A 25820-nucleotide genomic window follows, 5' to 3' on the forward strand; every position below is an offset into this window, starting at 1 on the left:
CATCCTATTAGTCAATATAATCGTTCCTATAACGCTGCATCGTAACTACAGGCAATATTCTACACTGCCAATGATTGCACAGTAAGTTACTTCTGCTCTTCTTTTCCATTTGTTATAGTGAGGGAGGATTTGTTATTTTTTGCAGCCTTGATGGGCTCTTTCCATCTAGCTCACTAAACATACAAGTTTACTTAAAGGGACCAGGAGAGGTCATAAACATGTTTGAAGCTGAAAGCTGTCCACCTGAACAGGAAGGAAATGTTGTATTCACCATGTCCCACCTGAGCACAGCAGGTGATTTGGGGTGGCCTATCTGCTATAAAACTCTGTTTTATGAGATGCATCAAGAAATGCTTCTGGGAAGATAACATGTGAAGCCAGATGTAGCTGTCAGAACAGTTAAGCGAGGGACCAGCGGTTCCTCTGTAGTTATGCCAAAAAGACTGTTTTTCTGGAATCCTAGTAAAAAGCACCCTGATTAAAAAATAAAGTCCATCCAAACAGGCCATGAAGGCCTACCAGGATTCTGATTGCCTCACAATAATTATGTCTGTAGAAGGCACGCTTTCCCATGTGTGTCTTCAGCTGCCTTCCCAGGCTACTAATACAAAGAGCTCATGCAAGAACTTCCTTCTGAATTTGCCTAGTTTTGTGCATTTGTCATTACATTCACATTCAATCAAAATTACCGATCATCCATGTTTGGGACAGGTGGTAATAGGTACATGTACTGACTGTGAGTTATAATTAAAGTGAGAATAAAGGCTTACAAATTCATGTTCCCTGCATGTTCTTCCTACCTGGCATGGAAAATATGAGCATGGAAAAGATAAGCATTCACGCAGGGAAAGAATACTCTGCCGAACTTGATAACAGAAGACCACTGAAGTTATATGAGAGGCAGACTGACTGACGCCTTTCAACGTTGCTGCTGTCTGCCGTTAACAGCTCATTGTAAAGGCGTGTAACTGAATTAAATTAATTAATGACCAAAAAGTTACTGCACTTCTCTCACCATTTATGGATGCACTGGTAAATTGCACAAATCTCTCTCCATTCAGGAATTACTAGCACTTGTAGAGTGGGCAGAACTGAGTGGAGTCATTTATCACACGTCCAAAGTACATTATGCAAGATTGATGTGAATATATCTGATAGAATAGGACTGATCATGTTGAAGTCTAGAACAGTAATCTACTGTAATGCTTGACTTGTGCAGAGGCATCTGACATTCCATAACACCTACGCAGGGCTGTAACTAGGACTTTTGCCAATGGGGCCAAGCTTAAATTTGCCACCCCATCTTTCACTCCCCCCCCCCCCCATCAACACTTTTGTACATGGAATTAAGGTAATACGTTTCTAAATAACATTAAGATTTCTCTTGCTGAGGGTTTCTTGGAGCAAAAATTTTTATAATCTCAACATATTTATGGAAGCAGCTCATTTGCGCACTCTAAAGATTATACTCAGATCTGAAACCTCTGTTGAACAGTCATGCTCCTCAAATAATTTGTAATTATTTTCAGCCTACTGAAGCTCCTTTCTCTAGAGAAAATAGAAACTGCTATGGTAAGGAATATTTTGAACTCTGTCATAAGGTTGTGATACCCATCTATCAATTTATTTTTAGAAATTAAACTTCATGTGCACCACACAGATAAATTCTTCCTTGTTAAGATCTTCTACAAACATATCTGCCAATACCAGTGCTTTGGAATTTATGTTCTCTGCTTATATTTCTTTAATTTGTACACCACACAACTTCGCACTAACTTTCTCCAATGCCTTAAAGCTGGTACTCAGCTCCATCACCACTTTGTCAATTATTTCTTGTGAAGGCTTCCTGAACAAACCTTCCTGTGAATGTTTGGAACATCATCCTCACAAAGCTCACTGACAATTTTTTTCGTCCCTCAATTCCCATTTCCTAAGGATTCCGTAGATATTTCAATATTTTCTGCTAATACTTTGATGTCAGAACTAGCTTCAAAGATAGAGGAGTCTCTAAAAGCTTTAAGAAAGCTCAAAAGGCCTTGAGTATTTTGAGCAGCTTTATCAGTCATGAGGTCTTTGCTTTGCAGAAACTGCTTGACATGCTCTATTTAAATCTTGCACATCAGAAACGAGATGAAGCAATGAATTTGAGTTTTATCATATTTTTTAAAATATTTTTTGCCTCAGATTATCTTTCTGTAATTGACAAGTAATAAGTTTCAGTTTCTCCCAGAGACTTTATAACTTTATCAAAATGCTTTTAAATAGCTTTGACTGCCTCTATTTTTGCAGACCACCTACTCTTTCTCTGCTGCTTCAGTGTTATGTTTACAAGTAGTAAGTGGGAACACTGAGCACAGTTGGCATGTTGCTATTGTAAACACTTTTTCTCAAATTAATTAAATTAATTATATTATATCATACACATTACACATTATAATATGTATAATGTAATATAAGTAATTTAATTAATTTATAAAAAAGTGTGTGCAATAAAAACATGCCAACTATGCTCAGTGTACCCACTTACTACTATCTTGGTCCAAACCAATTTTGAGTACACTAAAAAATTATGGGATATTCCTAATAATATCATCCTAAAATCTATATAGAAATACCATTACTAAAATTAAATTAAATTTCAGTTAAAGTATGTGATTTTGTGTACACTGGAATCAATATTTAAAAATTCGTTTTGATGCATCAAATTCAGTGTTGGATGGCCATCTCCCACATGATTAGTGTGATATAAAGAGAGATTTTGAAAGAAAATCATATAGGTAGAAAAATCACATCACTATGCTTTCAGCTACCCAGATTCAGCTACTTATTGAAAACAATTAAATTTTTTGAATTTTTATATTTTTAATTATAATTTTGCATTTCTAATTCTACCTACTTTTACACAAATCTAATAAAAAGTTTTTTGTATAAATAGAAGCAAAAATAAAATGAGTGATACAGATAAAATGTGTCCTACAAATAAAAATTTCTATAACAGAACTTCTTGGAAATAAAACAACACCACCAAATAAAAGGTTTGGTTTATGATTACTTAAAATCCAAATAATAATAATCTTATTATAAATATTAGAGATATCATCTACACAAAAGGAGTAAAAAGTTAGAAGAATTTATGCCAATTACTGAAACCTCCTGCAACAACATTACAATCTTTAAAATAACAGATTTTATAGCTTGCAAATGTGGTGAGAAAAACGGAAAATTTCTTGCAAAAAAAGAAGCTTATGGAAATTTTAACAAGTTTTTAAGATCTAGATTTTTCGAAATTTAATTTGGCTGGACATGCAGTTAAAGCAAAAATTCCGTATTTATTAGATTCCAATGCAGAAACGATTAAAGCTGTTGACCAAATTATTAGCAAAGATATAGAAATTATGAAACAAAAATTAAGAGTACTGTTGCTATTCCTTACAAGATAGAATTAATTGATGTTCAGTTAGAAACACTTTTAAGAGAGTTACCAGAAATTTTAGAACATGAGAATGGACACTATTATTTATCGGATTTATGTATATAACAAGATTTTGCAGATATTTTAATAAAGAAGAAAAATGCGAAGACTTAACAAAATATTTTAAGTTTTGTATGCAAGGAGAGCATAACAAGAATGTATTGTAACAGTTAACAACAAAGATACTCTGGGAAGAGATTGCTTAATATGGATGAATTCTAATTACATAGTGAAGCTCCGCAATAAATTTGGTCGTTATCAAGTCCAGGAGTTAACAAATAACATGGTAACAATATTATAAGCTTTTTAAATTGTCGAGACAAATGATTAAAGGAAACATTTGATTCTAAATCAGCTAAAGAAAGTGGACTTACAAAACTGGAATCAACAATTTATAATTATATTAAGCCAGATTTCCAAAAAGAACAAGAATTTGATCCATTACCAGATTGTTTTGGATAAATAACAAATTTCGAGAAACGTCCACTTTATTCTTTTCTGTTACCTAAAATGCAGCTACAATTAACAGATACTCTACAAAATAGTTGTCCTATTTATAGCAATCTCTTGTAACATGTTTATTGAGGCAACAGAAACACAAAAAATAACTTGAACACATTAAAAATTAAAACAGATAATAAAGAAGGAAGAGAAAAATTAGTTAAATATGTTTTATCTCCACTGAATTTTAATTGCTTGCCCATTAATTTCATAGAAATCTTCAAAGAGACAGAGAATGTAATTTCTGTAAAACATGCATTATAAAATCTGGAGATACATATTTTTCTGAATCTAAGAGTATGGTTTCTACAGTACCAAGAGATATAAATATAGAAAAATTGTGATTAATGAAAACAAATAATATTATTCTATTAGTGCCAATAAAACGAATAAATCTATCCCATAAACTACCTCCTCATCCTATTACAAAAATTAAACCATTTAGTATGGTATATTTAGAATCTACTAAAATACAAGAACAATAATTAGGAAACTTAAGCATACAAGAAAGAAAAGTAGAATATCAGGATAAAACACAATCTTTAAAGGAAGAACACTAAAATATTTTGGAGGAAAAACAAAAAATAAGAGAAAAGGAAGAAGAAATAAAAAATATTTTAAGTGATAGTTGATAGAGTTTACAATGAGTGGAATTTATAAAAGTTATACTTTTGTGGTAAATGTTAAAAACAAGTTTAGATATGTCGGCGTTTTGGGAGAAAATGCGGGCAAAAATCTGTATATATTGTTAAAGCTCCCAATAAAACTAAATTTATGGAACTGAAGAAAAATAAAAATGTTCTTAAACATTAAAGATTTATTTGTATTCCATATATCAGTCTTCAACAGGAATTAGAAATTTTTTTATTATCCTACAGAAGAACCATTTTCAGAAAAACAAGATGGTGTTTCTTCTTTTAATAAACACACATATTCTGGAATAATTGATTTAGAAACACAAGCATTTTTCGAAAACAAAGAGAGTTTAGTGTATAAAGAAGAAGATAAATTAACAATCTAAAATATAAAAATGGGAGAAATACTGGGAAATATAAATATAAAATCTGTAAATGACTAGAAGGTATACATGAACGGTTAGATCTAATTATTTCCAATGTAGCCATTGAAAATTGTCAACGATGTGACAGACACATTTTTAAATTCGAAAATATACAGGATTGTTTCTGTTCCAATAATTGGCCGGAAAAAAATTCAGTCAAGTTCCCATACACAAACATTTTCCTTTTTACTGCAAATAAGTGGAAATAGCGCTCAAAATATTGCATTCCTTGATATTTTCACGAAAGTCATAAACAAGATAAGATAAAGTAAAATTTGGGATTACAAACAGATTTCTAAGATACGATTCCCCTCAAATCCACTCCAGTAGTGCAGCTCTGCAAAGTCTTTTTTTGTTCGTTAGGTAAAGAATTTTATTAAAAAACTTGAAAACTGCTCTTATCTTATTGAGGTGGGAAAAAGAAATTGCATATCAAGAAGACTGCGTCAAAATATACCCAGCTGATGTGTTAAGCATGATTTATTGCCAAGCTATGCAGTGACAGAGAACCTTTTGTGAATGTAAACTAATTTGCTTTTTCTATATAATGTTTAAAGCAGGGGTGGCCAAGGTTTTAGCTCACGCGTCATGCCTAGCCACGAATGCCAAAGTGCTCAGCCGCGCTTTTCATTTCCCCCACCTCCACGCCTTGGTGTCTGAGCTCGAGGAAGGGGAAGAGTGAAACACTACGAACGCGCCACATTTAAATGGCAGTGCAGTCGCACTGCGTAATTCTTGGTTTTATGTTTCACATTTCTCTAGAACAAGAGCCACCAAGACAACAAATTTTCAGTATTATTTAATTATTTTTGGCGCGCTGAAGATATAATTTTTATCTGGTGCAAACTGTCGCCATACGGACAGACGCAGACAGCTTCACAGAGTTCCGGACTCAAGTTGTCACGTACTGGTGATTTATTTAGTTTCATAATACAAGAAAATTTCTTTCACACAAACTTGCCGATCGAAATATTGCTCCACTTTTGCAACCTCATTATGGATTGATTGTGGGGTTTGGTCGTTACGTAGGGGGAAACAATGGATGATCCAAGTATGGCCAATGCATAAACGGCATAAAACAGTGGACTCCCTCCGAGAGGGCCGCGCGGGATTAGCCGAGCGGTCTGGGGCGCTGCAGTCATGGACTATGCGGCTGATCCCAGCGGAGGTTCGAGTCCTCCCTCGGGCATGAGTGTGTGTGTTTGTCCTTAGGATAATTTATGTTAAGTAGTGTGTAAGCTTAGGGACTAATGACCTTAGCAGTTAAATCCCATAAGATTTCACACACATTTGAACATTTCGAACGTTTTTTCCCTCCGAGAGGGGCGGAAAGAAGTGCCCCAAACTGCAGTAGACTCCTTGATTATGCAGAGTTTATAACTATGAGCAGTAGCGCTCCACTGTTGGGCAAAGAGAGATTTGACGTAGATCCGCATATCCGCAGCTGTAATCGTGAAAGAAAAGGGGGTAGGTATCCGCATCTCTACCAAACGGTCAACCAGTTCATTCCCAGGGATTCCCACATGACTCGGGACCCAGAGAAATACGACTGAATAGGCGGCACGCTCAAGGGCACAGAGAAGGTCACGGATGGCAGAGACTAAGGGGTGACGAGAGTAGCATAGATTGATAGCCTGGAGGCTGCTCATGGAGTCGAAACAACTTAAAACACTATAGAGAGAGGCCTGAGAAACAAAGAGGAGGGCCCTGTAAATGGCTAGACGCTAGAAGCTCTGCTGTAAATACACTACATGATCCTGGCAACAAATGGTGCTCGAAGCTTGTAGGAAATATGAAAGCGTATCCCACCATATCATTAGTGTTAGAACAATCAGTGTAAAGGACGGTGGCACCCTGGAACTCTGCAAGGATGGCACATACAAGACGCTGGTAAACCATAGGAGCAACCGAGACCTTAGGACCCTGGAAGAGAGCGGTCCTAATCCATGGTCTAGGCACCCTCCAAAGAGGGGGGGGGGGGGGTTACAGGAGGTATGACACAAGGTGCAGTCCAGTGAGTGCAGATGGAGATCCCACCAGATGGTAGTGAGACACATGTCAACCGGCAAGCCCACCCGTGGCTTATCCCTCATTGGTGAAGAACACAGTGTTTACAGAATTGTCAGGAATTGGCGAAAGGTGACTGCATAAGAAACAAGGAGTTGGCTCTGTCGGATGTGTAGAGGGGGAATCGTTGCTTCAGTGAGAGACTATCAACAAGACGTGCGAAAGGCACCAATAGCTAGACACACCCCACAATGATGGACAGGGTCAAGGAGTTTCAAAATGGAAGGAGCTGCTGAGCCATAAAACTGACTACAATAATCGAGTCTGAACAAAACCAGAGCATGGTAAAGATGGAGAAGAATGGAACGGTCTGCACCCCAAGATGTGTGGGCCAGGAGGCACAGAGCGTTAAGCTTCCACATGCATGTGGGGCAGCCATGTCAGCTCATTATCAAAAATAAGGCCCACGAAACGGGACTGTGTAACAAACATCAAGGAGCTGGTTGTCTAAATAAAGTTCTGGATCAGGGTGTACTGTGGGTCGACGACAAAATTGCATAACCCGCGTTTTGGAAGAGGAAAACTGGAAGCCATGGGCGGTGGCCCACGTAGAGGTCCGTCAGATGGCGCCTTGGAGCTGGCACTCAGCAGACACCATCAAGTGGGAGCTGCACCACATGCAAAAATCATCAAAATACAACGCTGGGCTAACCAGACGCCCCACAAGCCCATTTATGGCAATGAGGAAGAGCATGACACTTAGTACAGAATCCTGTGAGATACCATTCTCCTGAATCTGACGGGTGCCGAGTGAAGTTCTAACTCAAACCCGTAAGAGTCAGTAAGATAAAAACTCTCCGTAAAAATCGGAAGTGGACCACGGAAGCCCCAGTCATGGAGGGTAACTAAAATGTGATGGGGCCTAGGCATGTTATACGCCTTATGTAGGTCAAAGGACACTGCGACAAGATTCCAACGGTGAGTAAAAGCCTGGCGGATGGCAGATTCCAATCAGAGTAAATGGTCAGAAGACACATTGATATGGTGACAAAAGGCCCCGCGTTCGAGTACCCAACATAATCTGGAGTTGATCATACTTTTAAGCAGTTTACAAAGCACATTTGTAAGGCTAATGGGGCGGTAGCTGTCGAGGGACGTTGGGATTTTCCTGGGATTAAGCACAGGGATAACTATATTGTCTCGCAATTGTGACAGAAAAGCACCCGTGAGCCGGATGTGATTGAAGACCCTGAGGAGCTGTTGCCTCTGGGGAAGGTCCAAGTGTTGAATCATCTGATTATGAATGGAGTCTGACCCTGTGGCTGTGTCTCATGAAGAGCTAAGAGCTTTCACCAATTCCCATTCAGTGAAAGGAACATTGTAGGGCTCAACATGCTGTGGGATGAAATGGAGGGGGTCTGTTTGTGTTTCTGCTGGAGAAAGGCAGGAGGAGTGTATCATGATGCCATCACAAACTGTGTCGCAAGGTGTTCTGTGAGGACCAATGGATCAGTGCACAGAGCTCCTTGGATGTTCAGGCCCTGGACAGTTGACTGTTGCTTGCAGCACAGAACGCTATGGACCCTCGACCAAACCTGCAATAAAGAGACATATGTCCCCAGGGAGGAAACATAGCGCTTCCAGCATTCCTTTTTATTCCACTTAGTAATGTAATGAGTCTTAGCACGAAGATGCTTAAAAGTGAGGAGGTTGGTCTGGGATGAGTGTTGCTTAAATTGCTGCAGCGCCCGTCGGCGGTTCTGGACAGCGATTGCGACGTCCATGGTCCACCACGGTACCAGCGGATGACGAGGGGGCCCTGTGCATAGGGGGACAGCAGTGCCAGCAGCATGAAGAAGAGCGGCAGAGATGCCTTGCACGACTATATCAATGGAATTCGAGAGGAAGGTGTCAAAGCGGACAGCAGACATGTATAAAGGTCAATTGGCCCTGCAGAATGCCCAACGTGAGGATCTGTCTGCCTGGCGGCAGCAGGGGAACGATAGTGTGACTGGGAAGTGCTCTCTGTCACAAAAGTCATCATGGGATGCCCAATGTACGGAAGCCACGAGGGCAGGGAAGGAGATCGCGAGATCGATAGCAGAGAAGGTGCCATGAGCGGCACTGAAGTGGGTAGGGGAACCATCATTGAGGAGACACAAATCGAAGTCCATGATAAGTTGGTCGATTAGGATACCCCGAGCCGTTGATGAAACACTCCCCCACAGTGGATGGTGGGCACTGAAATCCCAAGGAGGAGAAACAGGGGCGGGAGTTGCTGAAAGTGCATTATAAGCAAGTGGCCTAACTGGAGGGAGGTAGACATTGCAAATGGTGATTGCCGAAGTCGTTTGCACTCTAACTGCTATCACTTCCAAGGTGGTATGTAGGGGGATCCAGTCACTAAGGACATCGGAGCGAACCAAAGTGCAGGCCCCACCAGATGCGGACAGAACGCCCGATAACCACGTAAAGAGGGAGAGTGGTCGTCATGGAAATGCGTTGGAGAACAAGACAGAACGCAGAGTAAGAGGAGACAAGACGTTGCATTTCCGGTAGGTGACGATAGTAGACGTTGCAGTTCCACTGGATGATCGTGCGGCGCGAGTCCAAGGTAGGCATGAAGGAGCCGAGGAGCAGGTCAGGTCACTTGGTCAGTAGTAGTCACCGACAAGGATGGGGTGACAGCCTTCAGTAAGATGTCAGACTCAGGTTGTGAGAGGGGAGTTGGAACCTCCAGGGGCACTCTTGGGATTTATGTTTCTTCTTCTCTTTCTGAGGTGGCGGAGGACAGGTACAGGGGAGTACAGGCGTCTGCAAGATCGGGAACCGAAAGAGAGTGGGCGATGTTGGGGCCCACAGGTGGTGCACCGAGTGGCCGAGTGGTGATAACAGTCTTCTGGCCTCAGAGCCACTAGGGAGAGGGTTCCCGAGATGGAACCCGATCACTGGCAGCTGCCATAGAAGGGGGGCACTTCTTCGGCCGTGCTGGGGGGGGGGGGGGCGACTCCCTGATGGGAGGTCGCAGGAATGGCAGGGGAGGTGGAGGGTAGAGTGGGGTGGGGCTAGGGTAAGGGCGAGGGAATAGGAGGAGGAGGAGGAAAGGAAGTAACACAGGCAAATATTGAAGATAGTGACACCGGATGGAGTCTCTCATACTTTTGGCGAGTCTCAGTGTAAGACAGGCGATCCAGGGACTTATATTGTTGTATCTTCTTTTCTCTCTTGTAAGCCAGGCAATCTGGTGAGTGAGGGGAGTAGCAGTCACCACAATTAACACACACAGGAGGCGGAACACAAGGGGTTCCCTCATGGACAGTTACCACACAAATGGTCTGCTGTAAAGCAGGAAGACATATGCCCAAAACGCAAGCACCGAAAGGACTGCATAGGTGGAAGGATGTACAGCTTCACATCACATCTGTAGCACATAACCTTGACCTTCTCTGGGAAGGTATCCCCTCTTGAAAGCCAGGATGAAGGCGCCACTATCGGTGAGGTTGTCTTTGCAACCCTTCTGCACACATTGAACAAAATGAACGCCACACTGCTCCAGGTTATCCCGGAGTTTCTCATCAGTTTTCAGGGTGAAGTCCCTATGAAAAATGACTCCCTGGACCATATTAAGAGATTGGTGAGGTGTGATAGACACTGGGACATTGCCAAGACGATCACAGGCACGAAGAGCTGCAGGTTGGGTGGCAGAAGAAGCTTTGATCAACAGGGAGCCCGACCACATCTTACTAATAGACTCCACTTCACCAACCTTGTCCTCGATAGTTTCCACAAAAAAAAAAACAATGGCTTTGTGGTGGTGAATATGTCCCCATCCATCCTAGTACAGATCCTCATCTGGGGAAAAGGTTTCAGCTGAAGACGGCGAGCCTGGCCCTCCTCCCATGGGGTAGCCCGAGAAGGGAAGGCTGCTGGGTCATACGAGACAGCATTTAAGGATCCTTCACCATTCGAAGAGATGGCCATGTGAGAACAGCCAGATTTTTGTAGCCTGATACGCCTCATGCGCCAAGCATCCGCCCTGATACCATCCAGTCCGACCAGGGGCTCTCCACATGGGCGCCACCCAGCCACAGCAAGGGCTTCCAGGCACGGCGGCCATTTCGGGGAGTTCCGATACTCCAAGAAGACAAGCAACCAATCCTTTGCATCCACAGGGAGGGAAGAGCTCAGGTATCAGTAGTGTGATCCCTGTGTTGTCAGGGGGCTCAGCCATATGAGTACATAACACCCTCACCACATGGACTGGCTACACATGCTGGTGACCTAGCAGGGTGAAAGGGGGCAACCATGGGGGATGGAAGGGAGAGGAATCCACATTGTAGATGCTAGAGAGGGAGTTCTTACACATATGGCTCACACTAAAAACAGGAAATTTTGAAGTGGAGGTCAAACCTCAAGTGGGGACCAAAACGCCAAAATGGCGAAAGAGCCGGCAAAAGGAACAAAATTGCAACCAATACAGGACACCAGGGGAATAGTCAGGTCGACATAAAAGCAGAACACCGAGAGATGGGAAGGAGGTGGCAACGGGGAAGGAGCGGGGTAGGGAGGGAAGGGGCAGGAAGAAGGAAATGCAGCTAGGGAATGAAGAATGAGCGGCAGAAGATCGGGGCCCCATGTGCGCCGCGCACCGTGAGCCTCCTGGGGGCCTCATTATGGAGACTCAGGTAGAGTTCTACCTGAGGAAATCAATGTAGACGTCCTGGAAATTTTAAAGTAAAAAGTGTTGTCGTTAAAACTTGAAATTACCTTGTAGGTCAATCAATTACTTCTGCACATTCACCAGGACGCTTTCAGCGCAAACGACAAACGGTCTTGAAATCGCAACTGCTCTGATTATCTCGGCACGCCGCAAGGCTGATCCACATTCCCACTGATCGCCGCCTCCTAGATTTGGCCCTCACCCGGGTGACCTACTGCTGTTGCACATGGGGACAACTTAGCCTATGGACCTCTTCAGATATTGTGAGAGCTGAGCTGAGGTTATGTATACAATACTCCCAATGCTGAGCAAAGTATTCCTGCCAGTGACTGCAGACAGTGAAATTGACATTTTCGAAGACAAATTGACATCATGTTAGACTTGGGAGAGTCTCTTCAGTGTGACAACAGTCGACAGCTCCAACTGTTGAGTTTTTTTTACATAATTGCTCACTTCATAACTGCAAGTAAGTACTTACTTAATCAAATGCAAAGACCTCCACCATATAAACACGAGATTGATGACGTTTCTTTTGTCTACTCAATTAAGGAAATTGGACAGGAAATGATGGGGAAGTACAGTCCACCTGTAAACCGAAAAGCAAGAAACGCTTGTGGCGGAGGAAGTTAACTTTTCCGGCAGAACGCTACAGCTGACATACACGATCAGTGTGAAACATTATTCGAAAATTGAAGGGGATCACTGCTGTCAGCTGCAGCGGGACACTATGCGGAATCAGCGGCAGTGAGTGAAAATGTGTACTGGACCATGATTCGAGCCCAGGATCTCCTACTTACAAGGTAGGATCATTAATCACTATGCCATCTGCGACACAGTGTTATCACAACTGCTCGGACTATCTCGGCACGCCTCACAGTCGATCCACATTCCCACCAAGTGCCACTTATCCACAGTCCCTGTCCGTTGTACTCCCGTTCGCTACTCTGACGTGATATTCCCACAGGAAGACAGTCGTATTTGCGCACCCTCACCGAATAAGGTGGATCCATTGACTAGCTAGGTGTATCAATTATGTGAATGTACAGAATCCACTGCTGTGAAACATTATATGTAAACAGTAGGGATCACTGCTGTCAACTGTAGTGGGACACTATGAGGAATCAGTGGCGATGAGTGAAAATAGTACCGGACCTAGATTCGAGTCTGGGATTTCCTGCTTAGTAGGCAGGAGTGTTAACCAATGTGCCATCTGGGACACAGTTTTATCACAACTATATGGACCATCTCGGCGTGCCTCACATCCGATCCACATTCCCAACGAGTGCCACCTATCCACAGTCCCTGTCCAATGTATTCCCATTCGCTACTCTGATGTGAGATTCCCACAGAAGGTGAGATGTGTTTGTGCATCCACACTGAAGAAGGTGCATCCATTACCCATCAATTATATGAATGCATGGGGTCTGTTCTTTCAGACATGTCCAAAAGAACAGACACTATTCATTGGTAAATAGGGTGAGTCACTAACTATTTCCACTGATAATAACTCCAAAAGTATGATAGGAGCTGAAAAGTTTGATGGACAAAAGTTGCATGGGACAACAGGGGCCATAATATGACGCTGGTTTTTGTTGTTAGGTGGGGTCACGTCAGAGATATGAAGGTCAACATTGTTGTTTTAATGGGATGCTATAGTTTTGTACTTATTTTCTGATAGCGGCTATTGAGACGAATCCAGTGATGTGTAACAGTAACGTCTTTGATGGTCAATGAAGGTCAAAAAAATGGCAGAACGTCCATTTACAGAAGATGTTCAAAGTGATGACCATTGGTGTCAATGCAGTGCTGCAAGCTTCTTATCACATCGGCACTTATCGAAGCACATGCTCTGACAATTCTCTCTCGCATATCCCCAGCTGTAGTTGGAACGTCTTTATAAGCAATGTCTTTTACGAATCCCCACAAGAAAAAATCCAGAGGCGTCAAGTGTGGGGACCGAGCCGCCCACGACACATCTCCTCTGCGTCCAATCCAACGATTTGGGAATTGTCTCTGCAACTCACTTCTAGCCATCAGCGAAAAATGTGCCGGACACCCATCATGTTGCTACAACATTCTGTTCCTTGTTCCTAAAGCTATTTCTTCCAATAACAGACCTAATGTTTCTTGCAGGAATGTCGTTTACTTTCTACCATTAAGATTTACTTTGCTGAAATAGGGGCCTATAATACTGACCTCCAGAATCCCACACCATACATTCACCGACCACGGTTTTTGGTGTGCAACTTGCTATGGCCAACATGGATTTTCAGTTGCCGAATAATGCATGTTATGCAAATCACGTTTCTATGGTTCGTGAATATAGCCTCAGCAGTAAATAAAATCAATTAATAAATGTGTCATCCCTCTGAATCTGAAGTTGAGACCATCGGCAAAACTTAATGCGACGCATACATTCCGTACCAGATAATTCTTGGTGGAGACCGATATGGTAAGAATGATGTTTATGGCGATGCCGAACACGAACAACACTACTCTGGCTCATGCCAGATTCCCTTGCGATTTGACGTGAACTAACACATGGATCTCGATCCCCAGAGGCAGGAGTACCAATTTCCGTTTCCTCTTCAGTAACTTTCATTTGCCGGATATGTATCCGATGTGTTAAATATCCAGTTGTTCTCATTTTACCATACACATATTTAAATGTAAGACGTGTAGGGTGAGTATATTGAGGATATCTTTCAGCGTGTAAGTCTCTAACTCTCACTGAATTTCGTTGCCATTCTCCGTAAATGAGAAGCATATCGAATTGTTCTTCGAAGGAATAAATCATTCTTATTCGCTTGATTCAACGATATTAGTCTTATCGTTCCTGTTAGTGCTGTATAGCGAAACCGTCGAGTGGTGTTTACATGTCAATGGCACGTTACATGGATACGCCGTATTCCGCGATTATTTACTATTTGCACGATATACGAGAGAGAATTGTCAGAGCATGTGCTTTGAAAAGTGGCGAAGTGATAAGGAATACCACTCAATCCCTGAAAATGATTGCAACACCTCATTGATTCCAATGGTCATCACTTCGAACACCTTCTGTAAATGGACGTTCTCCCATCTTTTTGACCTTCATTGACCATCAAAGACCTTACTGTTACACATCACTGGATTCGTCTCGATAGCCACTATCAGAAAATAAGTACCAAACTGTAGCATCCCATTTAAAAAAACAAAGTTAACCTTCATATCTCTGAAGCGACCCCACCTAGCAACAAAAAACCAACGTCATATTATGGTCCCTGTTGTCACAGGCAACTTTTGTCCCACAAACTTTTCAGCTCCTATCATACTTTCGGAGTTATTCTAGGTGGCAATAGTTAGTGACTCAACCCTGTGTATGACTATGAATTGATTTCCTCTCTAGCGCCGGAAAATAATGTACAGAGGTTTTCATGGATTCTACCCATATGAGTTTTTTTACCGTAGTATTATTAGTAACTCATATCTGTGTCTCATTTAGTGTTAACATACTTTGTGGAAGATAACACCCCCGCCCCCCACTCGGTCACACCTGTGCGCTGTGTTGCCAGTGCTTTAAACAGTGTACAGTGTGACAGGGAGGATCAGTATTACAATGTGAAACACCATATAGTAGCTTCTTTTGATATAGTAAGGTAGATAGAGTGGGGGATCACTTGCTTGCTCTTCAATTACAGACCTGTAAGTGCATCGCCCCAATATGGTGAATTACCTTCCCTCGCAATTCTACCCTCCCTTCCAACTCTGACCCTTCGTCTCTCTGTTACACCCCCAGAACACAATTTATTTCTTGATACGGCTCTACCGCACTTACATGTAGTACACATGTCTAATACTTGTTTTTAACCCTCTTCATTTAAGAAAAAATTTTATTTCGTACCATTACAACACTATTTTTAATAGTCTGTGATTTTTCCATCCCCTGCAATGCGGATGCTATTAGACCCAGAGAAAAAATGAATAGGTTCTTTTTGTAGAAAATGTAATGTAGTTTAATTTTGAACTAGCAACCATAATCGCGAGTTATTCAATAAAACAACTAAAGAGACCTTTAAACATCAGCCCACACCGACCCCCCGCTCACACCCCAAAAGTATGGATTATTAGTATATTGTTTGTGGCACTCTATCCCGCCATTGTACAAAAATTTGCAACTGCACAAATTTTTCCCCTATTCGAAACTTTTTAGTCTTTGTATGCTGGGTTCAATTGCCAATTCATTTATATCCGAATATACACAAACGTACTGTTATTGCTGAGAAACAGAGCTACAGTCACAGACCTACTGTATGTGTAGTCCAGTAAGAAAACAGTCTGTGTTCAAGAGCAATGTACCAGATGTTGGGATTCGCCTGTTAACGGAGTGTAGTCTGATGTATTAGTAACTTTTCAAGCTTGAAATATCTCGAAAAATCATCTCCTGGATTTATAAGCTGCCCCTTTTCTGCCTGGACTTCGACATCAAATTTTGATACTGCGGATTATTGCAATCATCAGAATTGACCATATGAAGAGAGAAGTTTATTGCATCTTTTACCTCAGAATACGTTTCATTAAAGACACAAGTTTCCATACACAAGCCCTCTTCTCTCTGATGATGCAGTTTTTTCTCTGAGTTCAGGTGTCAATGTCGTCTATAAATCGACCAGTTCTCTTCATTTCCCAACATTAACTTTCATAGATAATGTTCTCCAATACCTTCCTCTTCCAAATTCCTTACCCATTCATTGTACGCTTATCTCTTCTACTGATTGTGGCAAACACTTTTTTTGTGCTGCCCATCTAGTTTCTGTGATAACTTGCCATCGTCAGTGCCGTTTCTCTAAATTCTATAAACGTAAAATGTAGAATTTCACTTAATGGAACAAGCCAATTTTTAAACAGTATGTTGAATTGGTTTTTGCTGTCCATAGCTTGTGATTTAGTGCTTACTGTCACTGCTTCTTGAGTGCAGAGTACTGTGTTCGTTTCCCGACCAGATGAGAAATTTGCTAGGGGACTGAATGTTTATGTTGTCCTAATCATTACATTTGATGCTCATCACAAAGACGCCAAGGTCGTCGAAGCAGCGTCAAACAGAAAGACTTGCAAAAAGCAGCCAAACAACCACAGATGAAGTCTCCCATCCCATAATGCCATACAGTCATTTCATTTTTAGTATTTGCTTATATTTAATACAATAACTTTTAGATTTTATATATCTCACATGTCACTACTTTTGTAATGTATTGTTCGACTACTTTTAAAACATTTTTGTGCATACAAAGTGGAATCGAACGCAGGCCATGCGCATTGGGACTAAACATGGTATCGTCAACAATTACCACTGAGAGAAAAAGAGAGAGAGAGAAAGAGGGGCAGGAATTAATTTAACATTTTAAATACGAGATTTCATTAGTTTCATGACTTTATATAAAGGGAATTTTATGGAATTTTTTTTTACCGATCATGTGATAAATGCTCACTTCTTGGGCCACATTGATACTTGTGTTCAGCTATATGGGCCTGCAAGCTGCAGGTTGGATACCCCTGCTTCAGCGTATTAAACATGCTCGAAAAACTTCAAAGTCGATTTTTCTCGAGAATTTCGGAGAGCTGCATTGAACTACCTTGCTGAATTGATAATTGAATACTAGACTTTACGTACCTCAAATATGAAAAAATAAAAAAATCCGATTGCAATGTGATCTCCTTGTAAATGCTCAAAAACAACGAAAATTATTTTTCTCATTAAGTAAATCCAACTCCTTCACTTTTAAAACAATTTTCATTAAAAATCGTTTACCTATATGTCTTCTGATTTATGCACTGTGTAGGGATTTCATTTGTCCAGGCAGTGTAGAACGTAAACAGCTTCTTGCTTTCAGGTAATTCGCATGTCTTGTGGGAGGACACTAGTAGCGAACTATCTATCATTCCCTCGTGCAACCTTTGCAATGTATCAGGAAAAGAAAGCAAACAACATGAAAATTAAGAAGACACAAAAGCACAAAATAAATTACTGTAATAGAAGTGTGCTCAGCGAGAATCGGTTAACTTCCATTGTAAGCAGACAGCGCCACAGTCTCCTGCTTACGCTCATGCACAGTCTACAGCATATTCAAGAAGCCAGAAGTTCATTTGCAGACGGGATGGGTATGCTGCTTCCATCCTGAAGGGGGGCGGGGGTGAATAGGAGACTGATGACCTTCGCAGTTTGGCCTCAACTACTCGATCAGTTCAGCACAGTAATCCCCACTTCAGCACACTCGATCAATAATTGACACCCCTGAACCACTCACGACTTGGTTGGTGGATCACTTACACATAAACAAGGGACATGTACTCACAGATGAGTAGTCGATTTTGAGCAGAAAATGGCTCGTGTAGAATGAACTTAAGGATATTTACTTTCTGGATGACCATTGTACGTTTCTTAAGCGGTAAAGGCATCATATTTCAATTAGGAGGGGGTTGTACACTATTAAGGTAACTCCTGTGAATGTTTGGAAAAATGATAATTTTCATAAGGTTTACATGGCTCTAACAGAAACGTTGACTGCTACTAGGATGAAAAGTGTAAGAAAATATAAATGTTTCTTGCTGAACATATTGATATACAATTAATTACATTAGTTCTCATGTTGAGTTTTTGCAGTTTTTTTTGTGAAGATCAGTGAATTGTTTTTCGTTATGGTGGTCCATACCTAGAATGTATGCATTGTCTAACTATCTTGCTTAAATCTTTGAAACTTTAACTACACATTAAGAACACATCTCTTTGAGAAGTAGGCTACAATCATGTCATTTTAGCCACAAGTTTTTATTCTGGAAATGTTTACACCTGATAATCAAAATTAAGGTTACTTTTTTGTAGTTAATTAGTATGTATTTTTCTTTTTCTTAATATTTTTTCTTCCTGTTAGTGTCTGTAGTCTACTTTCCCACAAATAGTACATTGAAACAACCCCCAAAAATTTCGGACCTCTAGCTCAAATACATTTTTTGTGTGTAAAACAAAAATGTCAGAAAAGCCAGTTCTCAGGAAATTCAATTGAAGGTTATGTTTGATCTGTGACTCATCTCTGTTGTTCCTAACACACTCCAGTTGCATAATCTTCTAGGTTTACGTGTTTCTCATCTTCTCTCTTCCTTTTCTTGCTTCTTTAGTTATACCAAGAACTGAATTTCAGCATCTGCCACTCTCTTGGGATCAGTTGCCAACGGTGATTGTCTCATATTAAACCCAGAATATATTCCTAGCAACACTAGAACTTCACACCTTCTAAATGCCCCACATTAAAGCAAATTACATGCTAATAACTTTCGAGAATGACAAAATAGCAACAGCTCTGACTACAGAAAAGATTATAGTCGAAACAACGCTCGAAAACCAAAGAAATACAAGGGAAACATAGAGCACCATAAAGTGTATCTGTTATGCTCGGTTTACACGAGCAAGTTATTGCAGCAATTTACTTGCGCGGAGGAACTTGCCGCGCGATTTTCGAGTGTAAACATATCGCCAAGTCGACTTGTGACCGTAGTAATTTATTGCGGAAGTGACTTGCTGCACGTTTTCCGCTACCAGTGTGAACACCACGCAAGAAGTATCTGCAAGTAACTTGCAGCTTTTAGGATGTATTTCTATTTCCTGCAAGTAGGAAGCGCAAGTTATAAGAAGTATGTCGTCTGCATAACACTCATATTTAACATTTTACTTAATGTGGTGACTTAATTTTATGCAAACATCATACGTATTATATGCAAACAAATTTCAGAAACGGAGGAGAAACTGGAATGGATGAAGCAGGATGCAGAACATTTTATTGAAGCTGTGGAGAGCTACGCCGAAATACGGAACGTGCATAACCGGGACTTTAAGAATAGAGTGAAGAAGATGAGCACATTAAATGAAATCTCGTCGATATTCGACACATCTGTGAAAGAAGTACAGAGAAAGTAGCATAACTTGAAGACACAACCCCTTTCCCACCTGTATCCACTCGCTTGTTGTTTTAGGGGTCTAGAAAAAGATGATGTGTAATTATTACGTGTCCTATTTAATTAGCTTGTCACTTTCCATTTTATGAGCATTAGAAAAAACATTTTTATGAGCATATCATTCTGCAAAATGCAGTTTATTTAAATAAAAATTTAATTTCATTGTTGTGTTTTCACATACCTTCAAATAATTTTCCCTTTTCAAGAAGTCAAAAAAAAGTGGCTCTACATATCGTGCTGACGCGAATATGAAACAAGTACATTAGGGACTTGTATGAGTCTCCTACAAAGAAAAGATTTCAAAATTCAAACTTTTTTCGGTTGTATGTTTCACATAAATACATGAAATGCCTATTTTATTCGTAGCTCACCTGTAGCTATAAATCGTAGAATGACTAATAAACGTTCCTTTGCTGAAATAGCAGTACAGAAGTTTGTGTCTCGTTTTGAGATGATGGGCGCTATTAACGTCAACTAATACTCCAGATCATTTGAGGATATTCTGCAAAAGTTTTCAAAAGTATCCATGCTCTCGACACTAAGTTCTTGCAAAAGGTTATTATAGGCACCATTATGCAATCTTCTTATTATCCGGTCTCTAACCCAAATACTTCTCTTTTCCTATTTCACGTTTTTCATTACAATTACAAGAGCTGCAGCATATATCACCCGCCTACCTGTCATTTAATACTTCGGCTGACACTCGTAGTGGTACTGAAAGCATATGTAAACAGTATCAGCAAGTTGTTGACGCAAGTTTCTTGCCAAAGAACTTGCGGAAGAATCTTGCTTAATTCTTGCGCTGCTGTGTAAACACAGTTGCAAGCGGCTCGCTGTAACTTGCAGCAATAACTTCTGCAAGCGACTTGCTAGGGTAAACCCAGCTTAAGAAGCCAGTGAGTTCGACAGACAGTTGTATAGTGTATGTTGGTCTTATGTCAAAGCGGTAGGTGGATCAAAACAAAATGTCCAGACACTCTGACCAAAATGGTACTGAATCGGAGGATGACAGACTACAGGCCGAAATACTAAATGTCTTTTTCCAAAGCTGTTTCACAGAGGAAGACTGCACTGTAGTTCCTTTTCTAGATTGTCACAGAGATGACAAAATGGTAGATATCGAAACAGACGACAGAGGGATAGAGAAACAATTAAAATCGCTCAAAAGAGGAAAGGCCGCTGGACCTGATGGGATATCAGTTCGATTTTACACAGAGTACGCGAAGGAACTTGCCCCCCTTCTTGCAGCGGTGTACCGTAGGTCTCTAGAAGAACGTAGCGTTCCAAAGGATTGGAAAAGGGCACAGGTCATCCCCGTTTTCAAAAAGGGCCCGTCGAACAGGTGTAGAACTATAGACTTATATCTCTAACGTCGATCAGTTGTAGAATTTTGGAACACGTATTATGTTAGAGTATAATGACTTTTCTGGAGACTAGAAATCTACTCTGTAGGAATCAGCATGGGTTTCGAAAAAGACGGTCGTGTGAAACCCAGCTCGCGCTATTCGTCCACGAGACTCAGAGGGCCATAGACACCGGTCCCCAGGTAGATGCCGTGTTTCTCGACTTCCGCAAGGCGTTTGATACAGTTCCCCACAGTCGTTTAATGAACAAAGTAAGAGCATATGGACTATCTGACCAATTGTGTGATTGGATTGAAGAGTTCCTAGGTAACAGAACGCAGCATGTCATTCTCAATGGAAAGAAGTCTTCCGAAGTAAGAGTGATTTCAGGTGTGCCGCAGGGGAGTCTCATGGGACCGTTGCTATTCACAATATACATAAATGAGCTTGAGGATGACATCGGAAGTTTACTGAGGCTTTTTGCAGATGATGCTGTGGTGTATCGAGAGGTTGTTACAATGGAAAATTGTACTGAAATGCAGGAGGATCTGCAGCGAATTGACGCATGGTGCAGGGAATGGCAATTGAATCTCAATGTAGACAAGTTTAATGTGCTGCGAATACATAGAAAGAAAAACCCCTTATCATTTAGCTACAATATAGCAAGTCAGCAACTGGAAGCAGTTAATTCCATAAATTATCTGGGAATACGCATTAGGAGTGATTTAAAATGGATTGATCATATAAAGTTGATCGTCGGTAAAGCAGATGCCAGACTGAGATTCATTGGAAGAATCCTAAGGAACTGCATTCCGAAAACAAAGGAAATAGGTTACAGTACGCTTGTTCGCCCACTGCTTGAATACTGCTCAGCAGTGTGGGATCCGTACCAGATAGGGTTGATAGAAGAGACAGAGAAGATCCAACGGAGAGCAGCGCGCTTCGTTACAGGATCATTTAGTAATCGCGAAAGCGTTACGGAGATGATAGATAAACTCCAGTGGAAGACTCTGCAGGAGAGACGCTCAGTAGCTCGGTATAGGCTTTTGTTAAAGTTTCGAGAACATACCTTCACCGAAGAGTCAAGCAGTATATTACTCCCTCCTACGTATATCTCGCGAAGAGACCATGAGGATAAAATCAGAGAGATTAGAGCCCTCACCGAGGCATACCGACAATCCTTCTTTCCACGAACAATACGAGACTGGAATAGAAGGGAGAACCGATAGAGGTACTCAAGGTACCCTCCGCCACACACCGTCAGGTGGCTTGCGGACTATGAATGTAGATGTAGATGTAGAACAGGAGTCTAATAATCATATTGGCATGTGAATGTGTTGAGAACCGAGACATCTTCTTAGATTTTTGAACAACTTCCCGATGTCCAATTCAGTTCTTTTAATCAATATTTTGTTCAAGAAATTCTAAATATCGATTTAAAATAAAAACAAAGAAATATATTTTTTGAAGCGGATTGCGGGGAAGGTACCTTACGTGCGTGACTTTGTTGTAGCGAGATGCCGCCGCGGCCACTGGTGGTGATACCGCAGTGGGGGCGGGACGGCGGCGACGCGGCGCTGTGCTTCCGGTACGCGCTACGTGCGGCGCCACTGGCGCTCCCCTACCCGGGCGTGGCGCGCGCGCACCCCGCGTGGTCGGACCACGTGTACATCACGTGCGAGGGCGGCGACGCGGCCGCGCTGCTGGCCGTGCCGCCGACGCTCAAGCACCTCAGCCGCTGCGCCATCCGGCTCGCGCTGTGGCGCCAGCACCGCCTGCCAGACGGCGTCTTCCAGCTGCCGCTGCCCGCCTGCCTGCTCAAGTACCTCGACCTCGCCGAGGACTAGCCAGGCGGCACATCACGAGTCCTCACCGCGTCACGAGTTCATCTACAGATCTGAAACTAAGTACATAACGTCAAGCGAAACAAACTTCACTAGGGCCCCTGTCGTGAATTCATTGTCACTCATCAGCGGCAACTTCACGGCCGATATAACCGCGCGATGTCATCCTGCCCTTTCCTAACCTACTGATTATTCAACAGTGAATATTTTGAACAAATTGGCGGAATTGCCACGGGTAGTCCTCTGTCCCCTCTGGTAGCAACCTCTTTTATGGAAGACTTTGAGGAGAGGGCTCTTGATCTAGCAGAATTTAAGCCATAGGTTCTGGCGATGTTGTTGTTGTTGTGGTCTTCAGTCCTGAGACTGGTTTGATGCAGCTCTCCATGCTACTCTATCCTGTGCAAGCTTCTTCATCTCCCAGTACCCACTACAACCTACATCCTTCTGAATCTGCTTGCTGTATTCATATCTTGGTCTCTCTCTACGATTTTTACCCTCCACGCTGCCCTCCAATACTAAATTGGTGATCCCTTGATGCCTCAGAACATGTCCTACCAACCGGTCCCTTCTTCTTGTCAAGTTGTGCCACGAACTCCCCCCAATTCTATTCAATACCTCCTCATTAGTTATGTGATCTATCCATCTAATCTTCAGCATTCTTCTGTAGCACCACATTTCGAAAGCTTCTATTCTCTTCTTGTCCAAACTATTTATCGTCCATGTTTCACTTCCATACGTGGCTACACTCCATACAAATACTTTCAGAAATGACTTCCTGACACTTAAATCTATACTCGATGTTAACAAATTTCCCTTCTTCAGAAACGCTTTCCTTGCCATTGCCAGTCTACATTTTATATCCTCTCTACTTCGACCATCATCAGTTATTTTGCTCCCCAAATAGCAAAACTCCTTTGCTACTTTAAGTGTCTCATTTCCTAATCTAATACCCTCAACATCACTCGACTTAATACGACTACATTCCATTATCCTCGTTTTGCTTTTGTTGATTTTCATCTTATATCCTCTCTTCAAGACACTATCCATTCCGTTCAACTGCTCTTTCAAGTCCTTTGCTGTCTCTGACAGAATTACGATGTCATCAGCGAACCTCAAATTTTTTATTTCTTCTTCATGGATTTTAATACCTACTCCGAACTTTTCTTCTGTTTGCTTCACTGCATGCTCAATATACAGATTGAATAACATCGGGGAAAGGCTACAACCCTGTCTCACTCCCTTCCTAACCACTGCTTCCCTTTCATGCCCCTCAACTCTTATAACTGCCATTCGGTTTCTATACAAATTGTAAATAGCCTTTCGCTCCCTATATTTTACCCCTGCCACCTTCTGGCGATATGTGGATGATACTATTGTAGTGTGGCCCCACGGTGAAGAACTGCCTTGCTTTTTACAACGTCTGAATTTAATCCGCGATAATACCATATTTTTGGATGGAACTGGAGAAGTGCCGCTGTAAGCCGTTTTTGGACGTCTTGGTCAGTAGACACGTGGGCGGATCATTAGGGCATTCCGTTTACCGTGAGCCCACACATACAGACCTGTATTTGCAGGCATCTAGCTGTTACCACTCATCAGAACTATGGGCGTCCTTCGAAAGCTGGTACACTGTGTGAAAAGGAACTAAAAAATGTTGTAATTTAATCTCAAAGATACAAGAAGAAAATTTGTTCGACTGTCATACCAGAGGAATACTCTAAAAAAATTTTTTTGTCATTGAGAGACAAAGGACTAATCTAGATTCTTTTATTACTTCTAGTATTAACTACCTTTTTGTTCTGATGTGCTGGCGTAAAGACGTACTGTATAGCTTCATGTCTATGTGTGTGTTAAATGAATGTGTTAAATGATGAAAAATGTGTTTTATAATTTCTGTCAATATCAAGCCTAAATCCCATACCAATGGAGCTCAGATTATTCTGTTAATTCGAGAAGGCGAATTTTAGATGGAGGCGACGATCTTTACGACGGCGCTGCTCGACAATAGAGGTACGTGATTGTGCTCACTGCTTTCCTTTGGTGGCCGCTAAGATTAATTTCGATGTGTTTTTGCCGAGACATTCAGAAGCTGCAATCTTCCTTTTCGTCTAAAAATAGGAGTCCGATTGAAAAAGAAATATTCTTAAATTTAATTAATTGCAATTCTTTTACCCAGGCCACGGGGAATGATAGAAAGTACGTGCCTCTACTCTGATTGTACGTTCGCAATTTCCGAGTGTGTTACGACGTAATTATTTTACACAAAGAAAATTAAGATAGATCATTCTCATCAGATCGCAATCACTCGTACGCGAATGTACGTACCCTCTGAATGTGTCTAGTCAGTCGTGCGCATTGTTCTAAAGCTTTTCTGTTAATATTCTGTGGATTGCATCTCCGCAATTAATTTTTGTTTATGCCGCAAATCGCACTTCACGCCAAGTATTTATTACGCAAGTTTCAGGCTCCATTTAATGTCAAAAAATTCCGAAGTACGGCTGACTAAGCAAACCGCTACAATAATTTCATATCTCTACAAAAACAATAACAAAAAAACAAAAACGCCGGCCGGAGTGGCCGTGCGGTTCTGGGCGCTACAGTCTGGAACCGAGCGACCGCTACGGTCGCAGGTTCGAATCCTGCCTCGGGCATGGATGTGTGTGATGTCCTTAGGTTAGTTAGGTTTAACTAGTTCTAAGTTCTAGGCGACTAATGACTTCAGAAGTTGAGTCGCATAGTGCTCAGAGCCATTTGATCCATTTTTGAAAAACAAAAACAATAACAGAGAGAGGGTACTCCCAACGCCGTGTCTGATGTAGACATCCCTGCAAAGGAGCTGGAATGCCAACAATCTGCGTTCCAAGATAATAGATATTCTCAACATATC

At 41.5% G+C, this 25820-nt stretch overlaps 1 protein-coding gene across 1 annotated transcript in view; it reads left to right on the top strand.

Annotated features, from left to right (window-relative positions):
- The window catches only part of LOC126198660 (uncharacterized), a 178200-nt gene extending 152710 nt beyond the window's left edge, over window positions 1-25490 (top strand). Inside the window, exon 4 of the mRNA XM_049935135.1 lies at window positions 22603-25490. Within this exon, the coding sequence (XP_049791092.1) occupies window positions 22603-22936 (334 nt within the window). The 3' untranslated portion in view covers window positions 22937-25490. The remainder of the gene's footprint in view (window positions 1-22602) is intronic.
- Window positions 25491-25820: the final 330 nt, after the last annotated feature.

This window comes from Schistocerca nitens, chromosome 8 (assembly GCF_023898315.1).
Source record: "Schistocerca nitens isolate TAMUIC-IGC-003100 chromosome 8, iqSchNite1.1, whole genome shotgun sequence".
NCBI classification, from domain to species: Eukaryota; Metazoa; Arthropoda; class Insecta; order Orthoptera; family Acrididae; genus Schistocerca; species Schistocerca nitens.